The sequence below is a fragment of the Cryptotermes secundus genome, unplaced genomic scaffold (assembly GCF_002891405.2).
Source record: "Cryptotermes secundus unplaced genomic scaffold, Csec_1.0 scaffold1016, whole genome shotgun sequence".
In the NCBI taxonomy this organism is placed as follows: Eukaryota; Metazoa; Arthropoda; class Insecta; order Blattodea; family Kalotermitidae; genus Cryptotermes; species Cryptotermes secundus.
Window position 1 is genome coordinate 59747 of NW_019724759.1, and position 27448 is coordinate 87194.

General features: G+C 39.7%; 2 protein-coding genes across 9 annotated transcripts in view; one reads left to right on the forward strand and one right to left on the reverse strand.

The window, feature by feature from the left end:
* LOC111863000 (protein O-linked-mannose beta-1,2-N-acetylglucosaminyltransferase 1-like) overlaps window positions 1-27448 on the reverse strand; it is a 136467-nt gene that overhangs the window by 59705 nt on the left and 49314 nt on the right. The window lies entirely within an intron of this gene.
* On the forward strand, window positions 5339-26555 carry LOC111862995 (zinc finger protein OZF). Of its 3 annotated transcripts, XM_033750883.1 has the most exons (7): window positions 5363-5562; window positions 9248-9400; window positions 12197-12346; window positions 16787-16957; window positions 19020-19180; window positions 23327-23483; window positions 23579-26555. In XM_033750883.1, exons 1-6 carry the CDS (start codon window positions 5473-5475, stop codon window positions 23415-23417), a joined length of 816 nt encoding a protein of 271 aa, XP_033606774.1. In that variant the 5' UTR covers window positions 5363-5472; the 3' UTR covers window positions 23418-23483; window positions 23579-26555. The 3 variants fall into 3 exon arrangements, with proteins under 3 accessions (XP_033606773.1, XP_023704669.1, XP_033606774.1); XM_023848901.2 differs by lacking the exons at window positions 23327-23483; window positions 23579-26555 and having other exon boundaries at window positions 5347-5562; window positions 19020-20847; XM_033750882.1 differs by lacking the exons at window positions 12197-12346; window positions 23327-23483; window positions 23579-26555 and having other exon boundaries at window positions 5339-5562; window positions 19020-20847.

Sequence of the window (27448 nt, forward strand, 5' to 3'; positions counted from 1 at the left end):
CGTACAAAACTATAATTTTGCCTGTGGTTCTGTATGGGTGTGAAACTTGGTCTCTGACATTAAGGGAGGAACATAGACTGAAGGTGTTTGAGAACAGGGTGTTAAGGAAAATATTTGGACCGAAGAGAGATGAAGTGACAGGAGGTTGGAGAAAACTGCATAATGAGGAGCGTCATAACTTGTACTCTTCTCCAGGTACGATTAGATTCGTCAAGTCAAGGAGGATGAGGTGGGCAGAGCATTCAGCACAAATGGGGGAGAAGAGGAATGCATGTAGGATACTGGTGGGAATGCCAGAAGGAAAGAGACCACTGGGAAGACCAAGGCATAGATGGGTGGAAAATATTAAAATGAATCTTAGAAGAGAGATAGGATGGGATGGTATGGATTAGACTTATCTGGCTCAGGATAGGGACCAGTGGAGGGCTCTTGTGAACATGGTAATGAACCTTTGGGTTCCATAAAATGCTGGGAAATTCTTGAGTAGCTGCAGAATTGGTGGCTCCTTGAGAAGGGCTCAGCTCCATGAGTGAGTAAGTAAGCAAGCAAGTACTGTGTGTGGCAGAATGACCAATACCAAAAGCTGGGAAGACATGGTTAGGGATTAGAATGCAGAAAGTAGTGTGACAGTAAGTTGTGACAATTAAGGAGAACTGCATTGTTATCACACACTCCTGGGGATGGATGTAATAATTGACAGTAACCTAAGCTGACATGTACATATTGAAATGCCTGTAGTAGAATTAGCTGTAACCTATTTATAATTAAGACTATCTAAAATATTTGATATGAATGTATTATGGTTTGATCTATCCCCTTCTGGCATATGGAATCGTTGTGTGGGGACAGAGTGCAGAGGCACTCACTAGATGAATATTTACCCCTGAAAAGAGGGCTGTAAGATATATGGCAGGGTTAAAATAATGTGAATCATATAGAGAGAACTTCAGACAACTGAAAGTATTAACAGTGTATTCAGTATACATTCTATAAACCATCTTATATTCAAAAGAAAAGGATAACTGCACTGTAAATAAACAAATACATGGTATAACACCTGAAATAATAATTATTATCATAAGTATGTACATAATTTGGAACTTTATAAGAGTAAACCATCAGTAGCAGGTTACATCTTCTACAGCAGATTGTGCAACAGCATAAAACAAGTAGATAACAACAACCAGTTTAAAAAGGAACTGAAGAACTCGCTGATTGATGGATGGTATTATTCAGTAGAAGATTACCTCAATGAAGAATTCTGTAATATTGGCTACTGATAAGCAAATATGTAGAATAAGTTATATTTCTAATAATTTAATATTATTATCATTATTTTTAATACTTCTGTTATATTTCTAGTAAGTTAATATTTATTATCATTATTGTAATTTGTATAATGTATAACATGGACGGACATATCCTAAGCCAATGTATTTTGATCTCCGTGGTGAATAAAAATGAATGAATGAATCATCAGAAGACTTTCTTGTGCATGGAATTAGATATGAAGAAACTTCTGTGTAAGTTGCTTTCACACGTCAGCATTTAGAGGTTGTTTTCTCCAAGAACCCATACCTTTGCCAGATCATGCATTCAGATGGCCATTATTTTTATGTGCATGCGTGTGTGTGTGTGTGTGTGTGTGTTTACACATATGCATGCATCTGTCCTGTAAAGTATAGTCACACTCTGTATCAAAAGATTCCAGTAAAACCTATTACCATTCCAGGTTTTGTTTATAACCACTCCATCACATGATAACTTTTGTTGGAAGTGGAATTCGATTGCTCAAGCTGATGGATTGGAGACCACAGTAGATAGCTATATCGTCATACTAAATGTTGGAACAAATGATTGAAAGCCTGCTGGCCAAGATAGATAGTAATCAGATTTATTGAACTCTCTTTAATACAATGTGTGACTACACTTTACAGTACATTGTTACACACACACACACACACACACACACACACACACATGTATTAGTGTCCACAGTCATGTCTTCACTGCCATTGCTCGGTAGCGGCTTCCATTGGCAGAGATTCCCCTTCCCCTGAGTTCCCGAACTATCCCCAACTTCAGCTACCAACTTCTAACAGCAGCAGTTCACAACAACCTAACCCCAGCATCTCTCAAACTAACTTACTGACTAGCCCACTCACGTGCCTGCTTATAACATTTTGGCAGCGACTGCATAGAAAACACCATTTCCCTGTTGCAGTATGACTGTTGCCATGGGAACATGCTTCCTTGTGGAGCAGTCACTTAGAAATGGCTGTTGCATAGCTGCTTATTTCGCAGTTGTTGCATAGCAACGGTTGTATATGCCACAGCATTAATTACATCCAAATTAGCACACAGCAGTAAATGTATGTGTTGAACGGTAAATCCATCTGCACTGAATAATAACAGGGGTTCAATTATTTAGTATTTACTGAATAACCTGAGAAGACTGAAAAATGTGTGTAGGCTAATATAAATTGGAAAAGGTAAGGTGGAGAGAGGAAGGAGGAACAATTTTTTGCAGCTGTGTAATGTTTCAAGTGGAGAAAAGTCATCTAAAAATGTTATGGCTGCTTTGGCTAATCTGCAATAGATCTGTAAGCAAAATGACTAGCTGTGAGCCAGATAACCAGGATTTACTCCAGGGAGGTGGTGGAATTTTTCTCATCACCTTCACATTCAAACCACCTCTGAAGCTCACCCATCCTCCTGTCAAACTTGTCTTGCATAAAGCAATTAGGGCATGAATCTGTTCTGTCATGTCCTTTTAGCCCTATGGTGAAGAAAGTGTGGAGCTTTACCTCCACTCCCCCTAAGCCTACATTTTTGTAATATTGCGTAGGCACAGTGACGAGCAACATGCAACAAATATTGTCACTTCTTTATACAAATACGCATTACATCTTCTGATATTCTCCCTCCATCAGGCTTTACATCAGACAGATTTCAAGTTTCATCAGTTTGCAGTACAAATTCAATTTTTTGGAAAGATCTCTTACTGGTAACATAGTTCTTAATTTTGCCAGAAGATAATAATAAGTATAATTAACTGTAGTTCATAGTTTCACTGTGTATATTGCATGTTTGAATGTAATTAATATATGGAAGCTTAAATACTTTTTCATGTTTTACATCACTTATAAAATGAAGTGGTTGGAAAACAGCATTCCGTCCAGCATTCACGGGTAACTGGCTAACACACACAATTGAATACAAATTGCCTTCAAGCAAACTACATTTTTTATTGATATTTTCCCTTAGTGAGATGTCTTCAGCACTTACAAAATTAAATCTTTTAGTGGATACTGGACAGCTGAGGAATCACAGGTCCACTCCTGGCAGGGAAAGATATTTTTCTCGTCTCTGTATTTCCAAACNCCATAATTCTTAAAGGAATACAACATTTATTAAGAACCATGCTTTCCCCAGACTTAAGTACTTGTCACATTTTTATAGAAAGTTTCACTGGAAAACCAACATTCAAAATATGGATTGGTTCGATGTGAATAACGTCTATGAGATCAACAAAATCAGTCCAAAGTCAAAACATTTCTAACCTATTTAGTAGGTGCCCAACTTGCATCATGGAGACGAGAGAGCTCACTCAGCATACTTACAGGCTACATGCTGGACAGCTGAGGAATCACAGGTCCACTCCTGGCAGGGAAAGATATTTTTCTCGTCTCTGTATTTCCAAACTGGTGCTGGGGCCTACCCAGCATCTTATGGAAAGGGTACTAGGGCCTGTACTCCCAAGGACACAAAGCAGACTGCTCACCACTCTATAGGACCGAGGTCAAGAATAGTGGATATCTAAATGAACACTAAGAACAAATCATTAGAGACATGTACAGAGGAATGAACAAATTTAAAAAAGGTTACCAACATGGAAGTAACTTGGTGAAGGATGAGAATGGTGGTCTGCTTGCAGCTTCCCACAATATTTTGAATAGGTGAAAGATTACTGCTCTCAGCTATTGAATGTATATAGGGTCAGTGATGCTAGGCAGGTAGAATTACAGCAGAGCTGTTAGTACCTGATCTTAGTCCTTTTGAGATTCAAATTGCTATTGCAAAGTTGAAAAGGTATAGATCACCAGGTAGTGATCAAATTCCAGCAGAGCTGATTCAAGCAGGAGGTGAAACATTACAGTCAGAGACAGATCCATAAACTCACTAATTCTGTTTGGAATAAGGAAGACTTGCCTGCTCAGTGGAAGGAGTCTATTATTGTAGCAGTTCGTAAGAAGGGTGATACAACTGGTCATTGTAATTATCATGGGATATCACTGCCATTAACGTTATACAAAATTCTATCCAGTATTCTTCTTTCAAGGATAAGTCCATACAAAGATGGAATTATTGGGGATCATCAGTGTGTATTTCAACATAACAGATTAACTACTGACCAGATTTTTTGCATACATCAGTTACTGGAGAAAAAATTGGAGTACAATGAGCTGGCACATCAGCTAATCATAGACTACAAGAAAGCCTATAATTCATTTAGGAACAAAGTATTGTATAATAATCTCATAGAGTTTGGGGTTACCATGGAACTAGTTAGGCTGATTAAAATGTGTTTAAATAGAAAGTATGATAAAGGCTATAGGTAAACATTTGTCTGAAATTAAATGGGATGTATCAGCTGCTGGTCTATGCTGATGATATGAGTCTACTGGGTGATAACATAGATACCATAAAGAAAAACACAGGAACTTTAATTGATAGTAATGAGGTTGGTCTCGAACGTCTAGAAATAAATGCAGAGAAAGATGTATATGTTGCTGTCTCATCACCAGAATGTAGGACAAAACATCATGACAAAGACAGCTAACAGATGCTTTGAAAATGTGGCACAGTTCAAATATTTTGGAACAACAATAACAAGTCAACTGTGAACTGCCCTGGTAGAGGATTCCTGTGGGTTTCTTTGCGCCCTTCATGCAAATCATATGATAGGACCTTAAATTAGGACAGTACCTCTTCCATCCATATCCCTTCCAACTCCTTAGTCACTATTCACCCCATCGTTTGGTGCCATATTCTCTGAACAGCTGACATTACGACTAAATAAAGTATAAAGGAATAAAAAAATTTTTAGGGGTGGGGTTGCAGGATTCATTGAGACGATTCAGACTGAGTCGTCTGATCCGGTCTGATCGGTCTGATCCACCAGCTCCGTCGGCCTGGTCGGCCTTGTCAGATCGGGTATTAGAAGACGAGGAAAGATTTCTGTTCGTCGAATAATACCGACCATACCGACTGAACTCTGATTTTATCACCTTCTTTGCCTTTATGTCTTCGTAGGCGTAGCTGATAGATGGCACACAGCGGTATTCATATTGCATCGTTTCTCACATGAGTCTCGATCCTCTCGATCGACACATCTAATCGCATCTAATTGTATGCAATCGGTCGTATAAAGAGCTACAAAGAGTACAAAGTGTTGTGCAGAGAGTGATTATGTCCAATGGATATGGGGAAGGAAGCGGTGAAAAGCTATCGAATTCATCCACATATGAAGATAAATTGTCACTAGCAAGCTGTTTTGTGGTTTGTATTATTGCTTGTATTACATTTAGTTTTTCATTTTGACGGTGTAATAGTTTTATACGTTGCCTGAATTTGGTCAAGGCTTCAGTAAGGTTAGCCAAAGGTTACACGGAATTACTTCCCAGATGATCGAACTTTTCATAACAACGCTTTGAGAACCTCTAATATCCTATATGTGTAAGTCGTCTACAACGGTTTACAGTAACCTTGATATGGAGATTAAAAGACTGGAAAGCAAACAAAGGAATTTGGCAAGTGTAAGTAACATTCGATATACTAGGTCGCATTTACCCGATGATTGTCATTCAACTTTTAATGTTTGTAAATGAACACTTTCGGACATATCGTCACTACATTTCCTTCTTGATGTTGCATTGTCGAGACTGTTGGTTTTTGTGCACATCAGGGACTTCCCACTTTTAATATGAGGAATGCTTCAGAACTTCAGAAGTACCGGGGCTGCTAGAGGGTTACCGTTATAGACATGTTATAGACATGGATGCTGTCAGTTCTAATTGCGGCCAGGATACCGGCAATGTACCGTTGAGGCTTTTCGTAGTTTTCTTTGCCCCCCCCCACCAAGTAAATGACATGATAGTTCATTGATCTGGTCATGATCGCTTCCCAAAATCTTCATGCATCATGCTTCACAACCGTTAAAGATTATCCTCACTACTGACGGTATCTTGAGTTTGAGCCTTGAAGAGGTCATTGAATTTTTTCAGTTGACCTAATCCTTCCAGCCGCACTATGGCCCTGGGGTGGGCTCAGCCTCCTAACAGAAATGAGAACCAGGAATCTGCCTAGGGGATAAAGGGTGGCCAGCACTTAAGGCTGACAACCTTACCGCCATCTGTGATCTGATTGTCTAGAGAAAATATGGGAGCCTTGACATCTTACAACCCTATGGGCCTTCACAGCCTGTTAAAGGGATAGCTCTACCTTTACCAGCAGTGTTGTAAACAAACCTCTTATTTATCAGGATGAGACAGATGTGAAGAGCATTTGTTGAATTTTATATCTTCCTAATAAATATGCTCTTTCACATTAAGAGCTGCGATAGCTCATTTGGTACAGCAACAGGCTATGGGCTGGAGGATTGGGGTTCAGTTCTCAGCATGGGCAAGAGTTTTATCTATATCCCACATTGTAGATGTGGATTACTGTATTCAGAGATTTGTTGTTGTATAGTCTTCAGGATTATTAATGTTGTTTCCAAGACAGGAGCTTCCTGCTAAATGTCACTAATAACTACCAAATTAACAAACCTCAGAAATGGCAGGCCCCACAGCCTCCACTGACAGAACCTAATACTCCATGCAAATATATGTTTCCTTAACACTTTGCAGACCGGCGATTTAAATATTTAAATCACCCTGGGGACCGGCATTTTTATACCTACTACCCTAACTTGTGCACTGTTCACTTTAAAAATTAATATAAAATCTCCGAATTAATTTTATGAACTATAATTTCTGGAGAACACTTACCAATGCTCCTAGAAGTGCTTGAAAGTTGATATTCCTGGAAACATTCCCCTTTTTGAAATGGCATTATACACTTTCAAATGTAGACAGTCATAGTCCTTTTTTTTTTTGTGAACTGCACAAACACGGCATTGCCTAGAAGGATGCTTCCCCTTGGAATGTTCACTCTTCACAATTTTCACAAGGGTATGTTTCTGCATATCACCCGAGAGTCGCCCAGGGGTGTCCACATGAGGCTTGCATGGGGTGGGAGTTCATGGGCTAGGTCGCACTAAGCCTGTCTGACTCAGGTTCTGCCGCCACCATCTGGTCTGTAGCCCAAGCTTTTGCCACATTCATCAGAAATGCTTTGTATTTTGATTTAGAATCAGGGTTTAGATTTTTGTAAACCAAAAATGAATTGAAAATGGCACAATTTATAAGCCACAAGGCAACTTTCACCTTTATTATCTGTGGCCACAATTCTTTGTTGACTCCTGTCACTTCCACTGTCTGAGTCGCTAATTACTACTCCTCCACAAGGCACGGCGGATAGCTCCATAAACAAGTCCGAGAGATCGCTTGCCTTCAACCGCTTTTGTCCTTGAAACATACTCCCCTCTACTAATTTCTGCCTGGTACATAAACAGCTGGAAGGGGCAAAGTTTATTTTCTTTTGGAGTAGGGACCCTAGCAAGCCAGGTCAAGTTACTGAATACCCAGCATACATTCCGAAGATTTATTACGCAGTATTCATTGCAGTTGCGAGGCGCCAGAGCAAGGTATAGTGTGTTCCAACATAACGTGTCCCAAAGTCATAATACTATGCCACTGGTCGCAACGTTTAAAAGCGAAAAACCTTTTATGGGGTGCACGGTCCGCAAAGTGTTAAAGTGTCATATGTTTTAACACCATTCATAAACAGTATGTTCCCTTTCAGAACTTGGTCACATAATCCTAGTCACGTACTGGTACACACAACAGAACTTTGTGGCTATATCACTAGGATTCTTGTAAGCCACATACTGACTCAACCCTTAGCCCATCATGCATGATGATGAAGTTTCAAGCTCACAAAAGACTCTGCAGTCTGTTGCAACAGGAGTGCCAAAAATTGTAGTACAGAGAGCTGAGGAAATATTTCCTGCTTTAAAAGAAATCATGGTGAATCTTCTGTGCGTCTGTCCCCAGAAAATGTCACTGTGTGACTATAAACACTTTTTTGGATTGATGACCAAATTTATTGGACTCTTGTGATACAGTGCATAACTGTATTTTACAGTTCACTATTACACACACACACTAGGGTTTACAGTCATGTCTTCCCTGTCGTTGCTTGGTAGCGGCTTCCAACGGCTGACCTTACCTTTCCTCTGGGTTCCTGAACTGTCCCCAGCCACATCTACCAGCTTCTCACTGCAATAGGCAACTGCACTTGCTTTTAACATCTGTGCTTGGACCTTATTGAAAACACCGCATTTGTTATTGCTGTATTTTTTGTTCCTGTGGAGATTATCTTGTTTGCGGAGCTATTACTTAGTAACGCCTGTTATGTATTTACTTATTTCGTGATCATTGCCTAGCAGCGGTTGTACGTTCCACAATAATTTTTACAGTCTTCTTGCCTCCATTTACATGGCCAGTGACCCGAATACTTTATTACAAGCTATTAGAAGTCATTTCTATTTTCTCAGTTATGTATAAATGGGTGTGCACATTGTGGGGGCCTAATTAATGTCTTCTGTATTATTAGCATGATTAATTCAAGGAAGATGTGAGGGGCAGGGCATACCGCATGTAAGTGAGGACGACGTTCATACAGGTATTTTGAGAGAAATCCACAAGAGAAGATTTCAGGTGGGAGTTATATGCATGGAAGATAGGATAATATTGAAACAGATGTTAGAGAAATAATGTACAAGGGTGTGTACTGAATTTCTTTGGCTCAGAATAGGGACCAGAGACAAGCTGTAAGAAATATTGTAATGAGACGTGGGTTCCAGGAAGGGCTGGCACAAACAGGGACTCTCCTGTTTGCTGTTAGTGGTTAGTAATGGTTTTGGTAGTTGCACAGAAGAGAAACAATGGAAAATAGTGGTTATCAGTTTGATGCAGTGCATAAGGGTGATGCAATGCAAGTGTACCCTGTTCTGTGTAATGACGTTATAGCCATGACTGATAAGGGTATTGTGGTTTAACAGAACTACTTGTATTCACAGAAAGACGAACCAAGTTCACACAGTGAGGCTTGTCCTTCATGGTCACATGATGGTGATCAGGCTGTCAACATAAAAGTTGAAGAATTCTCGGATATAGAAGATGGGGAGAAGCCTGTGCCAATGACAGTTGTAGGAATAAAGGCTGAACATGAGGTGAGTTGTATGCCCCCCCCCCATTCTGTGAGAATGCCATGTACATGAAACAGACTATATCACAGTGATTCTTGTAAGTAGATATATACATACATACATACATACATACATACATACATACATGCACGCGTGTGTTTGTCGATGCTTGAAGAGACAACCACATAATAAAGTTCTGTAACAAATATTTATTGTTGCTAGAATATATACATGGATGAGCTTCATTTTTCATTTTGACCTCTGAATGGATCTTGGTTCCTGTTATATAATGTCAGATCGGACCACCAGAGAAAATGTATTTCAGTCATATGTCCAAGGAAACGTTTATCACTCAGCGATGGTTTGTTTCCAAAAAATCGTATCTCTGCAGAAACATGTATGGTGAGCTGTTGCTTAGCAGCGGATGGTTTCAAGACTGTGATTGACGACTAACATGTCAGAGGTACGTTGTCACTAAGCAGTGCGTGAACCAGTGGGCGTTTGAACTGCCATGATCTGCACTGATTGGTTGGCACTTGATTCAATGCGTGTTGCCTCCACATATGCATGCATAACAAAGCAATGCAATTCAGTTGCATTTCATAGTAAAAAGTAAAGCTATCTCTGTACCAGGCCATGAAGGCCCATAGGGTTTTGAGACCTTGAGGCTCCCACATTATCTAGACAGTCGGCTCACAGATGGCGGTAAGGTTGTCAGCCTTATGCACTGGCCGCGCTTTACTCCCCAGGAAAATTATTTGTTTAATTCCTGGTACTCATTTCTGTTAGAGGCTGAGTCAACCCCAGGGCCATAGTGCTGCTGGAAGGATTAGGTCAGTTGAAAAAAATCCAGTGACCTCATTGGGGCTTTAACCCATGACCTTCATAGGATTCATAAATGTGCATGTTAGCAGTGAATATAAAACATGTCAAAACACATAGTTTACCATATGAAAACAGAAAGACAACAAGGTAAGATATAGTGAAAATGTACAGGTTTCGTTTCAAGTGATAGGCATACAGACATGAGGAGTATAGTAATGGGAGTGATTTATAATTAGTAAATAGTATAATAATAGATATGAAGACATGAAGAAAACTGCATAACAACTTATGTCATATATATACATACACACACACACACACACACGCCTATGGAGTAACATATAGTTGTCATAGGGTCATGTTATGAGAATTCTGCTCAGCAGGTGTAAGTAATGTATTGCCTAAGCCTATTCCCCATGTCTCTTAGCTTTAAATCTTGACAATGATTGAAAGTTCATCAACTGAATAAAACTAATTATATATTAAGATTTCTTTTAACTTTACTGTGAACTGGTTTTCATGTCCTCCTGAGTCAACTAAACACTTTGACATATTGTTAAAAAAATGTTTCCCCTCATGTAGTGAACCACTTTTTGTCTTAACGATAGATATGATTGTAATACATGAAGCTTACCTCTGTGCTATGTTAACTTATTATGAATTGCACAATTAAAGGAAAAATGCTCCAAATTGTTTATCATAAAAAACGTCAAAATGGTATATATTGGCAGGCCAGTGTTAGTATATTTAATGTTTTAAATGTTGGCCTGCGTGTGTCTCTGTGCTGTATTCCCATCATTGTGCTTATAGTCCTTTTTTGTAAAAGGACAACTTTTTTTAGCATCTGACGAGTTACCCAATAAAATTACATGATACTTCACAATTGACTGGAAATATGCATGATATATCGTCCGAAGTGTTTCATTAATACTACAGTACTTCACTTTCCCTATTGCAAAGCATGTGTTGCCTAGTTTGTGTAACATTACTTTAAAATGTGTTTTCCAATTCATAAACTTACCCATTTCTAGCCCCTGAAATCTAATATTTGTTTAATCTTGCAAGAGTTCATCTTTGTAGCTTAATTGCAATGGTGTTTTTTGATAAGCGATTTCAAAATTATAGAGTTTAGTTTACTTCAAGTTTAGGGACACAACATTACTGGTAAACCATTAATTTAAGGTATTGAAAACAATGCTAAGTTTTGAGTTTTGTACATGTTATTGTCAAATATTAGTACACTTGTTTCATCCATGTATAACATTAATTTGAAGTACATGTTTATTCCCAATGGTAAGTCACTTTGTGACACAAACCCACAGTCCATTATGTGTGAAGATCAAGTTTAAGGCCTACAAAATATCTGCTTTCTCTTGCAACAAAAGTGACAAAAATTGTAGTACAGAGAGCTGAGGAAATATTTCCTGCTGTAAAACAAATCATGGTGAGTCTTCTATGCTTGTTTCCCTATAAAATAATTTTACGTTCTTGTTGCATAAATTTACATGGTCAGTGAACTGAATACTTTGTTATGAGCTTATATTAAAAGTCGTTTCTGTTTCTTTATTTTGTAAGAATGCTTGTACATTTTATGAGGGCTTAGTGAATTCATATAAGGTGTGAGGGGCAGGTCATACAGCATGTATGTGAGGGACAAGACATTCATACAAACATTAGCACAGAAATCTAGAACAGAAGATGCCAAATGGGAGATGTCTGCATGGACATTACTATTAAAATGGAATCTAAAGAAATAATTTGGGAGTGTGCAGACTGGAATTATTTGACCCAGACCAGGCAGTAGATAGAAGCTGTAGCAAACATGGTAATGAGACATCTGGTTCCATGAAGGCAGCAAAGAAGAAAATGATTATAATGTAGCCATTGGAGGAAGTGCAGGATGGTGATGAAATGAAAGCATATCCTTTTCTGTGTAATAACATAGCAGTGACTCATAAGGGTATAGCAGTTTTACAGAACTGCTTGGATTCACAGGAAGATGTACCAGGCTCGCATAGTGAGGGACTTGCATCATCTTCTCATAGTGGTGCTCAAGCTATCAACATAAAAGTTGAATCATCAGATAATGAAGATAATGAGGATACTGTGCCAATGACAGTTGTAGGAATAAAGGCTGAACATGAGGTGAGTTGTATGTCCCCTCCGTGTCTCTGTGAGGCATATCTGAGTCATATCCAGAATTGCCTGTTCTCTCTCTCATCTGCAAAATTCACACAAAACTTTTCCAGTCTGGTGAAGAGGTGAATTCTGGAAATGTCTCAAGAGGATTGATTGTGGTGTACTGCTGCCGTTCTGTGTAAAGGTAATAGACATGAAAAAAAAACTGAGTAAAATGAAATAAGTTGTATTCAAGAGGAAATACAGGGAAATTTTGATTTTATGAGTTTGAATTTCACTTTTCTTTATTTATTTATTTATTTTTTTATTTTATGTACTTTTTCCATGGTTCCAGCTAAATTCCCATAATGATAACATTAAACTTTAATTGATTTTATGTTTCCTCAATTTATATTTTCCGAAAATTTGTACCTAATTTTTTCAGTTCTGGCTATGAAAATTTACAGTATTTTACATTTTGTAATTTAGTTCTCAAAAATTCGTGTTTGAGGCAACAGACTTCCTACGTTGCTAGCTGTTGCAAGTGGTTCAGTCTGAAAATACATTCTACCAATTGGCTGATGCACAGCTGCAAACAATTCTTGTGCACCATGTGACTTTCCTAAAGCTTGTGCAGGAGTGGACATATCCACCACTGTAGCACCTCACATGTTAGGCCAGTTTTAATCTTGTCACAAGCGTGTTTTCATAAATGAAACAGTCAACAGGAATGCAAATACCTAAACTCTTTAGTTTTAAATTGCCCACGTGAATTCCATTCTTAGACACCAAAGCTTATTGTTAAGACAAATTTCACACACAAAGAGGATGAGATATGTATTGTCAACTTAATTGGAAAAAACAATCTGAAAAATTATTAAAGAAGCTGAAGACAGCGGGTTTTATGATCAGGAAGTTACAGTACCTTGTTAGTGAACAAGCTCTTTGAATGGTCTATTTTTCTTATTATCAGTCTCAGCTTGAATATAGTATTATATTCTGGAGTTCTTCTCCAGTTATGGAAAGTTCATTTGTTGCCCAAAAAAGAGTCATTAGGGTTATGCTGAGATTGAGTCCTGGAAACTCTTGTAGAGAAGGTTTTAAAAGGTTGGGTATTTTGACGGTTCCTAGCCTCTATATTCTATATTGTTGTTAGAAATCGCAATTTTTTCAAACCAACAATAATATTCATCATATAAACACTAGACAGTTTGGAAAGCTACATGTGTCATCAGTGAGATTAACGTCAATCCAGAAAGGCGTGTTATAATCATCCATTATGGTTTATAATAATCTTGCTCAAAATACACAAAGGATGAGTGATAATGTGAAGATTTTTAAATGCACACTGAAAAGTTTCCTCACAACAAATGCTTTTTATTCAATAGATGAATATATTTCTGCTAAGCATGTATAACATTTAATAACTATATTCCTTGCAATTTTGTTTATGAATGACAATGTAAATTATGTTTATTTTGTGTTTTTGTTGTGTATAGTTGTTTGCTGTTGACACGATTGTACTTCTGCAATCAAGTCTTATTTTGACGAGTTCAATATCTGGTTGAGTTCGGACAATGGATCAGTGAATTTATGAATTATGTATGTATGTATGTATGTATGTAAATATGGATAGTAAAGGAAAATAGGAACCTTTTACAATGAGAGATGAAATAGATATTTTAGTGCAAGTCGATGCATATATTGGCACATATGTTGAACTGGCATAAAGCTTGAGACTTTCAGTGTCACAGCGAAACTCTGATGGGAAGAACTGTGAAGAAACTGAAAGAAGGTATGTCCAGCATGGACCATTCTCAAAGCAGCAGAAATCACTGAAACCGTCACCAATGAAGAAACTGGAATTGCACTTTCTGCATGATTCAAGCAAGCTCATAACAGTAATGTTTCAAATAGATGCTCATCAGGAAATAGCCAACTTCTCAGTTTCCCGTAGAAGGACTGACAGATTTAAGGGGAGACACAACAGTAAAATATGGTCATGAGTCCCATGGGACTTGGACCTGAGAGTGACTGTACTGGAGAAGGCCAGGAGCAATATTAAATAAGACCTATCCTCTTGTTGGAGACGATGTTGTGTAAGGACTATAACTGCAAGTGTTCAGTTGAAAAAAAATGCTGGTCATGGGTCTTAAGGGGCTTGGCACCAAGATGAAGTAATTGGCAGATAACTGCTAGTTGTAAAGTAAAGACTCCAACTCTGAGTCAGCAGTCTGTATGGGAGGCTGTGAAGGAAGTACCTGAGCGCAGGAAGCTGAAGAATGTCCACTGTTGGAAGCCGTTGCCAGGGAAGGTCTAGTGAATACACAACAGGCTGGAAAAGGCCTACTATGCTGTAAGTGTTAAATATATCAAGCCAGTAATCCAAACTCCATCTATAGTCACACACAGTACATGTGACAATATAAAATCAAAATAATGGATTACTGTACTCCTCACATGCAGTGCTGATGGTAGTGATAAACTGACAACTCTTGTAATTGAAAAATATAAAAGTCCATGTTGCTTCACGAATGTCAAAGAGACTGTCTACAGAATATGAAGCTAATACAAATCTTGTATGACCACAGAACTATTTTAAGGTTATTTTGCCTCTCAGATTCTAGTTTTCCATTGAGCAGCGTGCCGCCCATCCAAGGAACGCATTTCTCAGCAGCATCAGAGTTACGTTTCTCCCACCTAACTATACCACCCAGCTTCCGCCTTTAGATTTGAGAATCATACGTTCTTTCAAGTGCCATTATAGAAAGAAGTTGATTTGGAAGGCTGCAGCCATGATAGGTGGGGGCAGGTGCACAGATGAAGCTGTATGTGTTGTCTGCAGTGCACTTCATAGCAGGAGCCCAGAGTCTGATAACATCCACTACAAACAAGAATTCCTCTTTGAATGGCTTCTCAAATGTTAATGTCAGCAGCAATGATGACAGTGCAGTGAAACTCAGTGAAGATGATGTAACTGTTAAGAGTTTACAACCTCTTGGAGTGCAGTTTGTGGACTGCACAACATGTGACAGTGCTCTTGAAGTTTGTGGAATCTGAGTGTTGCCCATTGGACTATGCAAAAGAAAAACCAGAATGAAAGATGAAGTTGCAGAACATAGAGGAACATTCTTGAATTCACTGAAAGGACTGGAAGCAGCAAGGAAGTACATGTGTCACTTTGATACAGAGAACAATAATATTGTAATGTGTAATAAAGTTGAAAAGTAATTATACAGACTGAGAGCTCAAGGAAAGGAAAACTACAGAAGACTCCTAATAAATGGTTAACAAAATATTCTAACTAGATATGTACCACATTTGCCAGTCTATCCAGATGAATGCTGGAATAGTACCTTGAAGTGGACCCAGACTACTTCCTCAATTTTTCCATCGATCTGTTATAATCACCTTATCTTACAGATTCCACGTAAAGACAGGAGTTGATAAGAGCATCAACAAAATAAACCGAGAACCATATTTGCTTCTACATACACATAGTTTCGTGTTCAAACATGTATTTTTAAATGATCTTCTGAAATATGATATAATGAAACCCAAATTTTCTTTACATTATGTCGTTCTCATTTCCCTAATTTTATACTTTCCTTGAGTTTACATTTATTGTAGGTGGTCCCATAAAACGTGTAAAAGGGAGGTTTCATTGTGTAGGGAAGATTAAATTTGGGAATGGAAGAAAGAATATACATTGCGGTGGTGTAGAACAGGATACTGAGGAAAACATTTAGACCTAAGAAAAAAATATGACTGGGGCTGGAGAGCACTGCATAATGAGAAGCTGTGCCACATGAACATCTCAGAGAAACAGAATGGGGTAATATAGACTGAGTAGATGTGCCTTAAATTAGCGATCAGTGGAGGGCTCTTGCAAACAAAATAATGAACCTTTGGGTTCCATTAAATTTTGGGAAACTTTTGAGTAGCTACACAACTGGGGCTTCTCAGCTCCGTGGAATTAGTTTGTTACTTAGTACCATTTGAACAACTTAACAGATATTAGAATGTTTAAATAAAAAAAAATGAGATTGTTAGAGTATTTAGCATTCATGTGAGAGATGATGTGCCCGTAGAAAGTTTTGGTTGGCAATCCTGAATGGAAGGGCCAATTGGGAGACCTATACATAGATAGAAGGGCAGTATTAAGAGCAGATCTTGAGGCTGTGGCTCAGGAGAGGAACCAGTGATGGGCTACTTTCCATGTGTCCATGAAAGGTAGGCGATTTCTACATTTTCTGAGTGACCACTACATGTATGTGTTCCAGACAAAGGGTGCACCATGGAGTTGCGAACTAATAAGATTTCTGGTAGTTACAATGAAGAAAATCTGTACAGAGCAGCCATCATGAGAGTGATGCACTGCACAGTGACCATAGTAATGAAAGTGGATGCTATTGTGTGTAGTGAGAGCGCACCGCCCTGACTGATACGGGTTTGCTGGTTTTGCAGGACTGTGCATATTCAGAGGAAGATGTCCCAGGTTCATGTACTGAGACATGTCCTGCATCTTCTCATGATGCATTCCAGGCCATCAGTATAAAAGATGAGGTGTCAGATGTTAAAGAGGAAGAGGAAGATCCAGTGCCAATATCATTTCCAGGAATAGAGGCCAAACATGAGGTGAGTTGCCTCATCTCTTCCCCTACAGATAGCAGGGCATCTGCAGGTGCCTGTTTTGTTTACTAACAGGGATGGTGGAGGCCCCACCACTGAATCCTAGTGGACTTACAGTTCATATAGCTTATAGCTAACCCCTAGCAGATATTAGGAGAACCATTTCCTCACTGGCCATTGGTTTATGTCAGCAATTCCCACTCCTCTTGATCATCAGATGGAACAAAGATATTTTCATGTGTTAGTGACTGGACTTGGAGTTTGGATTGATAATTGGATTTATTGAACACTTATAAGTCATAGCTGTAAATAGTTTAGTGCTATCATGAAACAGATAAATTCTGCACGTGCTATGTCTCAGTCTGTTATGTCTTTGCTAGTCGTTGCTTGGTTACGGCTGCTAACTACGGGTGTTCATCAGCTCACTTGTTTGTGTCCTCATTGAATTGCAGCTGGCTTGCAGCTCACTCGCTTAACTGCATATTATTATAGCAGCCTCCGTAGTGTAGAGGTAACATTCCCACCTCTTGACTCATGGTACGCGGGTTCAAATACCTGGCGGAGGTCGTTGAATTTTTAAGGTTGGAAAAATTCAGGGAACAAGTCCTCTGGGAGGGACTTTAAGCAGTGTGTCCCGTGTCGTAACTTTACGGCACGTAAAAGAACCTCATCTCCAAAGGAGATCACTGAGCCAAATTCCAGGACGTTTCCCGCCCAACAGTAGTGTCTAAGGCCTCTGATAGATGGGGGAAGCATTATAGACACCGCTAAGCAAGTGGCCGAACTCGCTTGCTCGGCGGGACTGATGGTACGCACCATTTATCAGTAGGGTATAGAGACTGGTAGAATATCATAGAGGGAAGCACAATGGACCAATACTGGTCTAAGTGCATGGGGAAACCCACCCTCTCCAATAACTAACTAACTAACTAACTGCATATTATGGTCTCTTATCCTTGACTAACTCAAAGTCACATTGTAGCTGACAGTCAGTCAGCCAGTCAAGTCTTGGTATCAAGCCCCATTTCAGGCCAAAGACCAGATTTTTTTTGTGCTGTCATATGGCTGCAGATTTGTCAATGTGGGTTAGCCCTCTTTGACGAGAGAACAGGTCTGTCTGTTACCGTGGTCATAGCCAGTAATACATGTCGGCCATATTTGTAGTTTTACTCGTACATGAAGGGATTCTACATAATCAGTCATGTACAGTCTGGTTCCTTGTGAATGCAACATATTTACAGTTTTGCATGTAATTTAAGTGTACATGTACGCACAACATACACCGGGACTCTTGTCAGTTTAGGCTTAGCACAGCAGAAGGAACACAAACTCAGGTAGCTCATATTAGAAGGGCTGCCCAATCACTTGACCAGTCATAGGCTTGACCACTGCCAAGTTTGAGCCTCTTATTTTTCTTTGTCAGGCTTCACCTTTTCAGGATTGCAAACATATGGATTTTCATGATTTTATATGACCTCTGCTTGTTGCCTGCACAATTTCCTTATGCAGATGTAAATAAACAGTACTTGGAAACCACGTGCAACTTGCAGACCAGTATGTGCCTTTGACATTTACCAGTGGTGTGGAAAACATTTTGGGTCTATTCAAATTTACTTTAAGAAGCTAGTACCTGTGCATGGGATGAACAAACTTTTTGCTTCATATGGAAAATAAAGGTTTGTTAACTTGCTTACAGGAGCCTCTCAGTGGTCCATGTCCTTAGTGAAACAAGTAGGAAGTTCAGTCCACACCCTGCCACTAAGGAATGAAGAATTGTAAATGATATGTATGGAAGCAATTCTGGCTTAATCAATGCACTATCCTAGTATTTGGCTCGAAGGGCCGAGGAAAACCGTTGACACCTCTAACTATAGAAAGTGTCTCAGCCAAGGTTCAAACTGAGCACCTCCAGAACACCAGTCTAGAATGTAACCAGTAAACACACCTGGCCAATCATTTGTTAAAGAACATGATTCATGTAGTACTGTGTTGATCTTAATTGCAACCTACTTTCAGACTCATTCCTCCTCCTGTATAAATTTGTTTTAATATTTGTCTTTTTTTTCAGGGTGTTGTGAATAAGGTTCAAGTCATACACAGTGAATTTCCATTTTCCTGTGATGTGTGTTATAAATCGTTCACCCGTAGCCATGGTCTGAAGCGACATCAGCGAATGCATGCTGCAGGCCGGTCACTTTTCTGTGATGTATGCAATAAAACATTCAGAAGGTATGGTCATTTGAAGGAACATCAGCGCATACATAGTGGGGAGCGGCCATATTCCTGTCATGTGTGTAATAAGTCATTTAGTCAGCAGAATCATCTGAAGAGACATCATTGTATACATAAGGGGGAGGAACTATATTCCTGTGATATGTGTAATAGGTCATTTAGTAGGCAGAATTATTTAAAGGTGCATCAAAGTATACATAGTGGTGAGCGGCCATTTTCCTGTGATGTGTGTAATAAAACGTTCACCCGTAGCAGTAGTCTGAAGAGACATCAACATACACATGCTACAGGCCGGTCATTTTTCTGTGAGGTATGCAATAAATCATTCAGTAGGCATGGTCATTTGAAGGAACATCAGCGCATACATAGTGGGGAGCGGCCATTTTCTTGTCATGTGTGTAATAAGTCATTTAGTCAGCACAATCATCTGAAGGGACATCAACGTGTACATAGTGGTGAACGGCCATATTCCTGTGTTGTGTGTAATAGGTCGTTTAGTTCACAAAGTTATTTCAAGATTCACCAACGCATGCATAATGGGGACAGGCCATTTTCTTGTGCTGTGTGCAATAAGTCATATACATGTAACAGTCATCTCAAGGTACATGAACGCATGCATAGTGGGCAGCGGCTGTTTTCCTGTCCTCTGTGTAGTAAGTCATACACATCTAAGAGTGAGCTAAAGATACATGGACGCATACATAGTGGAGAGCGACCATATTCCTGTGATATGTGTAACAAGTCATTTAGTAGGCGAAGTTATTTGAAGGCACATCAGCATGTACATAGTGGGGAGAGGCCATTTTCATGCCGTGTGTGTAATAAATCATTTGGTGTGCGTGGACGTCTGAAGGAACATCAGCGAGTGCATAATGAGGAGCGACCATTTTCCTGTTCTACATGTAATAAGACATTTACGTATAAGAGTGTTCTGAAGAATCATCTACGTGTATGCAGTGAATCACAGCCACTTCCCTCTGATCTGTGCAAAGAATTATGCACCAAGCACAATCATGAAGATGAAGGAGGACACAACGTAAAATAATTCACATGTAACATTATCATTCTTCAACTGTGTATGGCAGAATAACCAATACCAAAAGCTGGGAAGAAATGATTAGGAATTAGAATGCAGAAAATAGGATGAAAGTAAGATGTGACGTTGTGACAATTAAGGGGAACTGCATTGTTATCACACGCTGCCGGGGATGGATGTTTTCCTGTGATTTTTTCCAGTTATTTGATTAGTAGCCTTCAGTGAGGACATCTCAGCGCACTGAGAACACTGGGAGCAGGCAGTTTTCATGTTGTCTGTAAAAAATTTTAGTTCCAAGACTTGAATCAGAAGATACCAATGCGTAAGCAGAACAGAATTTCCTTATTCCCAGTGTTATGGCCCAAATTTGAGACTGGAGAGGGTATGGTATTACCCAAAAGTTAGAGACTTGCGAAAAGCGTTTCGCAGTCATTACAGTACATTGTAAACACCAGGACTGGCAATTAGGTTAAGAATGTGGAGGCTCAGCAGGTCTGTGTAATCACAGAGCAAGAGCTTGCCTCACTCGGTCACTGGATTAATCGTGAGAGACCGCATACACAGCAATAAGACGCAAGGGGTCCGCCCACAACCACCCATGAGAGCCAATGAGGAGGTGATTATGAGGATTGAGGACACTGAGGGGGAGTCACCTACCCTCTGTCGTCAACGCTGAATCAGCGAAATAAAACCATAAATTAGGGAATTTCGGGGGATTTGACATGTTCTATCACAGAATATTCAGTTGTCAGCCGAAGGCTCTCTTCAACATGGGTTTGACAAGTGCTGGAAGGGCCTACAGTCTTCTATGTCAAGTAAGTCTNAGGCCTCCATCCCCGAAGGGGAGGTTCTAGCGTAGAGGCTAGTCAATTCCATATGTAGACCCGACTGAGAGTCGGCCTGGTTAACAATGTAAATTTGTAAATTATGTAAATACAAAAGTGTAAATAGATGGAGTAGATAGATAGGATAGGATGTACCGGGGTTGTGATTCATATCTATAATCAACTTTCCCACGACAGTTCCCGATAATCCTGACCAAGAGAAGGTTGAACTGACACAGGAGCAGTGGCAGCCGAAGACAAAGAAAGACAAACAGGGATAGGTACCTGCCACACAAGCAGAGTTAAGTAGCCTAGATACCAACGCCCCTTAAGATATAATGATAAAGTGTATTAATAAAGTATTAAGTCGCTACCTGTAAACTACGGGAGGAGTGGTCAAGGAGCTATGACTATATGCCAGGGAGTGGTGCCCACAATCGAAAGGACAGATAATAGATGGTGGCAGCTTTTACCGAGAAGGAAACCCCGAAATAGGAGAATCCTAGCTAAGGGTGAGCTAGGAGGATGGTGTTAACTCCTTACAGAGCAAGTGACGGTGGAGGCAAGGAAGGATACCTCCACGGCCCCCTACTTGCGGCGTAACAGTGGTGGCAGAGGAGGCTACCTCCACGCCCCCTGCACCACGGCATTACACCCAGAATAAGCTTTATAGATTTTTCCATTGTCTGCAAACATTGTTGCATATGCAGTGCAGTGTGTTCCTATTCCATGGAAAGAATGTTATTATACTCCAAGGGAATGATGATTCAGGATGGCCAAATTGCAAACAGACAGGAATTTGTGGGACCGTTTCTGATGACCTAGCATGCAAAGTTCTTCATGATATTGAGGTATAATGTTCATCTGGGTGGACATGTCTTGAGGCAGTTCTATGGTACCTAAACGTTTTGTTCTCATGTATAGTTTTCATCTGTGTATTGTAGTAAGAGTATTAAATGTAAACATTGTGGCTTGTAGACCCATTGCTAGACAATGACCGCGAGGCAAAAACTAGACAATGGTCGTTACTGGGCAACAGCAACAGAGGAACGGTGTCGTCTGTGTGGTCTGTGCCGAGATGTTGTACACAGGACAGTTAGTGGAGTGGAGTGAGTTGGTTGGTGAGTGAATGAACTAGAGGACTGCTGAGGCTCAGTCATAGTGAGTTGTTCCTGTTAGAAGCTGGTAGCTGAGGCCAGGGACAGTTTTAATTGTTTAAAATCACAGTTTCCATATTTTGGCCATACTCGGATGCTATCTAGTACCCATTTCTCCATTCAGTCTAGTAAGCCACACGATTTACTATTCCCTGTTGCCACTCAACTCGACCGTCATGAGACATGAATGAATTTCGAGCTTGTAGTGCCTCTCTCGTTGAGTTTGTTGCAGTAGCAGCACCCAATTGAACGAAATTGTTTGCCTGAGTGTGTTCTTCTCCATCAGGAGTAATGCTGGCCCGGGTTGATTCTAGCCATATATAATTGTGCAAGACAACGGTAGCTTGGATTGCCTTGTCGGCAAGCTCAACATGGCATTTGAAAGACCAACGATATATCCTCCAAGTATTAACAAGGATCCCAAGAGCATTTTCAACAGTGTTTCTGCTTCTTGAAAGCCGATAATTATAATTATTTATAATTCAATTATAATTGAAAGTCTTCTCTGCCTCACTGAGACTTTGACCAGTTTTGGGATAAGGTCTCATGAGGTACGTTTTAAGAGGAAAAGCTTCATCACCAGCTATAATGTATGGTAAAGGAATGCCCCCTAAATTTTCATCTGGAGGCAATTCAGTTTTTTGACTTGCTAAGCGCTTACCTATATTACTGTTGGTAAACACATTTCCGTCACTAACTCTCCCATATTGCCCTACATCTACACAGAGGAATCCTTTATTAGCATCAACTAATGCCAGCAATACAACAGAATGATATCTTTTGTAGTTGAAGAATTCTGAGCCTTGTAATGAAGGGGCTTTAATATGAACATGTTTGCCATTGATCACTGCAGCACAGTGAGGAAAGTTCCACTTTTCTTTGAAATCTCTTCATTGGGCTCAGGCATGACTATAGGTTGCACAATTTTCCAAATAGCTTCACAGGCATTTTCAACAATGCCACTGACTGTAGACCTACCCATGCGATAGGTGAAAGCCATGGATCGGAATGAATTCCCAGTTGCTAGGCACCTGCAATGAAGAAAAAATATGATTATTAGTTGCATTTTACTAATACCAAGTACACTATTATATGCATTATAATTTATTATGATGTGTGTCTGCAGTGGAGGATTTGTAAGTAGATTGGAAGAAACTGCAGGACAGCCACAGACAAGCTGTGCTAAGAAGAAAGACGAAAAATGGTCAGCGTGCTAGGAAAATGGAACCGTGGAAATACAAGGCGCTAATGTCTTTCCTACTGTCTGACCTAACTCCACGGCAGTAAGTGCAATTTCTGATGTTATTCGTACTTCGATATGCTGCTTGAGATATTAAGATTCTTATATATGCATATGTTTTGTTTTCTTCTTCTGAAGAACTGAATCCAATATCGACGTAGTTGAGGAAACTGAGGAGTGTGAGGATGGCGTGGGACTCATGTTGGATGAGAAAGAAGAAGAACAAACAGAATCAGCCTTTCAAAACAGAAGAGAGAGCGGGAGTAAAAACTGCAGGAAGTTTGGGAAAAGGTTTGACAAGGAATGCAATGTTGACAAAGTAATCACATTCTTGCAGGAGAAGGAAAGGGATAGAAAACAACCAGGTGAGCTTAAGTATTTCTTTGCCAGTGTGTGCGAAAGCACCAAGCGCCTTCCTCGTTTTCAACTAAGGGTAAAGCAAGATGTTATAAAGGCAATTTTAAATGCAGAAATGGAGTGCTTGGGCACTGAGTCATCCACTTTTTCAACCGAATTCTGCCATCAAGCACAACCTTCTCCTGCTGCTAGTCAGTCTTTATCTGAAGCCCATGTTGCGACAACGGGCTACAATAATCAGGTGCAAGAAAACACTTCAAATCTTTCAAATGGAAATGCAGGAAGCAATGACAGTTCATTTTTAATGATGATGTCAACTAGTACACCTTCTGTGACCTATATGTAGCATATAGTCTTTGTTAAAGGTCAGAAATAAAAAAAATACAAATAAACTAATTACTAAAACACATGGTCACTCACCTCAAACAAACAGCCAGTCATTCCTCTGCTGAAATAGTTTCTCTGTGGTTAAGTTTCTTCTTTTCGATTTCATCCTTGATAAGCGATAAAAGATTATTAAATTGATTCGTATTCATTTGGAAATATTCTTTAAATTTAACTTCATCTTCATGTAACTGCTTAATCAGATGATGAAATTCACCAAACTTTGTTATTAAGTTCACGCCATGCACCCACTTCCTTTTACGTTTACACAAGGAAAGTAACAGCAAAAGCTCATCGTCGGAATCATCGCTGCCCCCCACGGCACACTATCGGCCAACATCTCATTCAAGACTGAGCAGTTTCGTACCAAACATAGGTTTCTGAGTGACCACGTGGTGTAGCGAACATAGCATAGTGCTCTGTGTGGCCGCACCTTAAGACACAGCAGGCTAAGAAGACTTAAGTGTGTTTTCTAGTGAACTGTAAAGTGTTTGAATAGGTGAAATGGTTATGATTACTTGTAGTGACGGATCTATAAGAGTTCATTACATTCAATTACCAATCCAAACCCCATCTGTAGTTGCTCTTACACATGATATTATGTAAGATTCTCCATGAAGTGCAGACAACATTCATCGATTCTTGTCTTGACGGAGTTAAGTGCCATTGGAAATCTGCTTCCAATTATAAACTAATTTCCCTAAGTGATCTCTTTCCACAAGGTATTCTGACTACAGTTTATAAATAATCGATGTCTGTCCCATGCACGTAATATATCCAGCTCATGCAGGCCCTCCTGTTAAATAGCAATGTCCCGACAAGAAATTATAAAGGGAAAAGTTGTTTGCTATATTACCTAGACACTCCATTTTAATGCTAAATTCTTTAGATATCATTAGCAAAAAGTTATGGCAGTACTGTCTTTGTGACATGATGGTGAAACAGTGATACATTTCCATGGCAGGGGGAAGCAGTAATAGAGACAGGTACTCCAAACAGGAATAGTGAATGAAATCATTGTGTTTTAATGTACTCTTATGGAACAGTGTTGGAGTGTAGAAGACTGACAAAATGTTGCAAGTCCACAGATCTGCACTTGCATATAGATCACTGAAACTGTTTATACGGTTACTGCAGTAAGTGTTAGATTTGGTGTGCCTATTGCTCACAAGTGAATGCAGTGCTGAATGCTAGAACACACGTTACAATATTGCTGGGATAATGGTTGCTCACACACATACAGGTATTGTTCTGGAATGCAGCAGTGTTTTATGGTGAGTCGCAGTACACCACAGGTACCAAGTGATTACTTTTCCTCCACAATATTCCGAAACGACCAAAATCTTCTATGGCCCAGAACTTGTTAGACACTATATAAGAACAGGTCCCACGTGCATAAATCTGTATCAGGTTAAGACTTCGTGAAGCCCTGGATTATGATGAAGATAATGCAGCTATAATTTTTTGTACTTAACTGTAGAAAGAATATATAATAAACACTAAAGAATTGTATGTGGGTAGACTTTTCCTGATAGAGGATAATGTAATCAAAATATATAATAAAATGTGTCAAAGGAACTTGTTGGCTTATGCCAATAGTTCCTCACAACTGATTCTTAATGTTCAAGGAGCATGGAGAAAACTCATGGTAGCACTGTCCAACTGACTTATCTTTCAGCTTCTTTGTCTTGTACTCCTTGAATTGCACTTGCACTTTCCTTGTGTATTCATGGTAAGTAATTTATCCCTTCATTTGTTGCCCACAATGTACCTTCTGTGTTCCAGGTAAGAGTTTGGAGTAGTAGTAGTTTGTGTTTGAAAGGTGGTAGCATGTCAGTTGACTCATGATTTGGGTGAAATTGTAGAACCTAAGGCACATCTGTGTATGTCTGAGATTGTTTAGCTCTGTTCAGTTCATTATATGGTGGCAGTAGCTAAACCCATATCTTCAATCAGAAGACTTTCTTGTGCACAGAATTAGATATGAAGAAATTTGCAGGTCCTTCTGTGTAAGTTGCTTCCACACACGTCAGCATTTAGAGGTTGTTTTCTCCAAGATGTTCCCATACCTTTGCCAGATCATGCATTAAAAATGACAATTTTATATGTATATGGTGACATGTATACCCATTGCTAGGCAAGAACTTGGTAAAAACATTTTCGTGTGAGCCAGTGCACGCAAAATAAGATGTTTGTTGCTGTACAACGAATCAGTAAACACACCTCCTTAAGAATAGAGGCTGCATTTGCCATGGGGTCTGTGCAAATTGGTTATAAGGAAGTGTTTAGAAGCAGTAGGAGAGGTGTGAAGCCGGTCACGGTAGCCGAGCGGTCTAAGGCATGCACTGTCTTCGCTCGCTTGAAAGCCGGGATCGTGGGTTCGAATCCCACTCAGGGCATGGATGTTTGTGTGCGTTTTTCTGTGTTTGTCTACAGGTAGAGGCCTTGCGATGAGCTGATCACCTGCCCAAGGAGTCCTACCGTATGTGTAAGATCTAGTAAACCGAAGTGAAACGGAGAGTTTCATGGAGGTAGGCCTAGGCCCAAATTGGGGCTGTAGCGCCACAGGAAAAAAAAAAGGGGGAGGTGTGAAGGAGTAGTTGAGAATGAAGAGTCAAGTTTTTGGATGCCAGCTTGCTGGTATATGAGCTTGGAATTGAATTGGGATGAGTCTTCGAAAATGGCAGCTGCAGAATAATGGTAAGAAAGTGAGGCTGTAGAGAGAAGACTTCATGTGTGATTTGAAGTTGCCGTGAGGCTGTGATGCATCCGTTGCCAGGATACGACTAATGAAGACAGAGAACCTTAGTTCATATGTAATGGTGAACTGGAAAAGTGTGTATTGCCTGTAGTCCTGAGTTGTGTGAATGTGTATGGTGTTAATAAATCTAATCCAAAATTCGTCTTATAAGTCACGGAACAACCCTTATATATGTATGTGACAGTATATATGTGTAGTCAGGCTTTGTATCGAAGAGTCCAATAAATTCTACTACCATTGCGAGCCCCATCTGTAGTCACTCCATCACGTGACAGCCGATGTCAGAAGTGGGACTGGATTGCTCAAATTGTAGCCCTATGGTCTTCCTAAAGATGCTGTCAGGTGTCCTCCCCTTCTTCAGACATAGCTGCTATATTTTGCCTCAGTCCTTTGTTCCATTGTTGCATTCAAGCCCCTTCCGTTATATCTTCTTGGTGGCCAGTCCTCTTGATAGTTTCCCCCATGGCTTCTTTAGGGAGTTCCTGATGCTCTGCCACAGTGTCCAA

Coding starts and splice junctions, on each gene's coding strand:
- LOC111862995 (XM_023848901.2), top strand. CDS start 5,473: ATGTCCAATGGATATGGGGAAGGAAGCGGTGAAAAGCTATCGAATTCA. Junction 5,563..9,247: donor CACTAGCAAGCTGTTTTGTG/GTTTGTATTATT, acceptor TTGTATTCACAG/AAAGACGAACCAAGTTCACA. Junction 12,347..16,786: donor GAATAAAGGCTGAACATGAG/GTGAGTTGTATG, acceptor CTGGTTTTGCAG/GACTGTGCATATTCAGAGGA.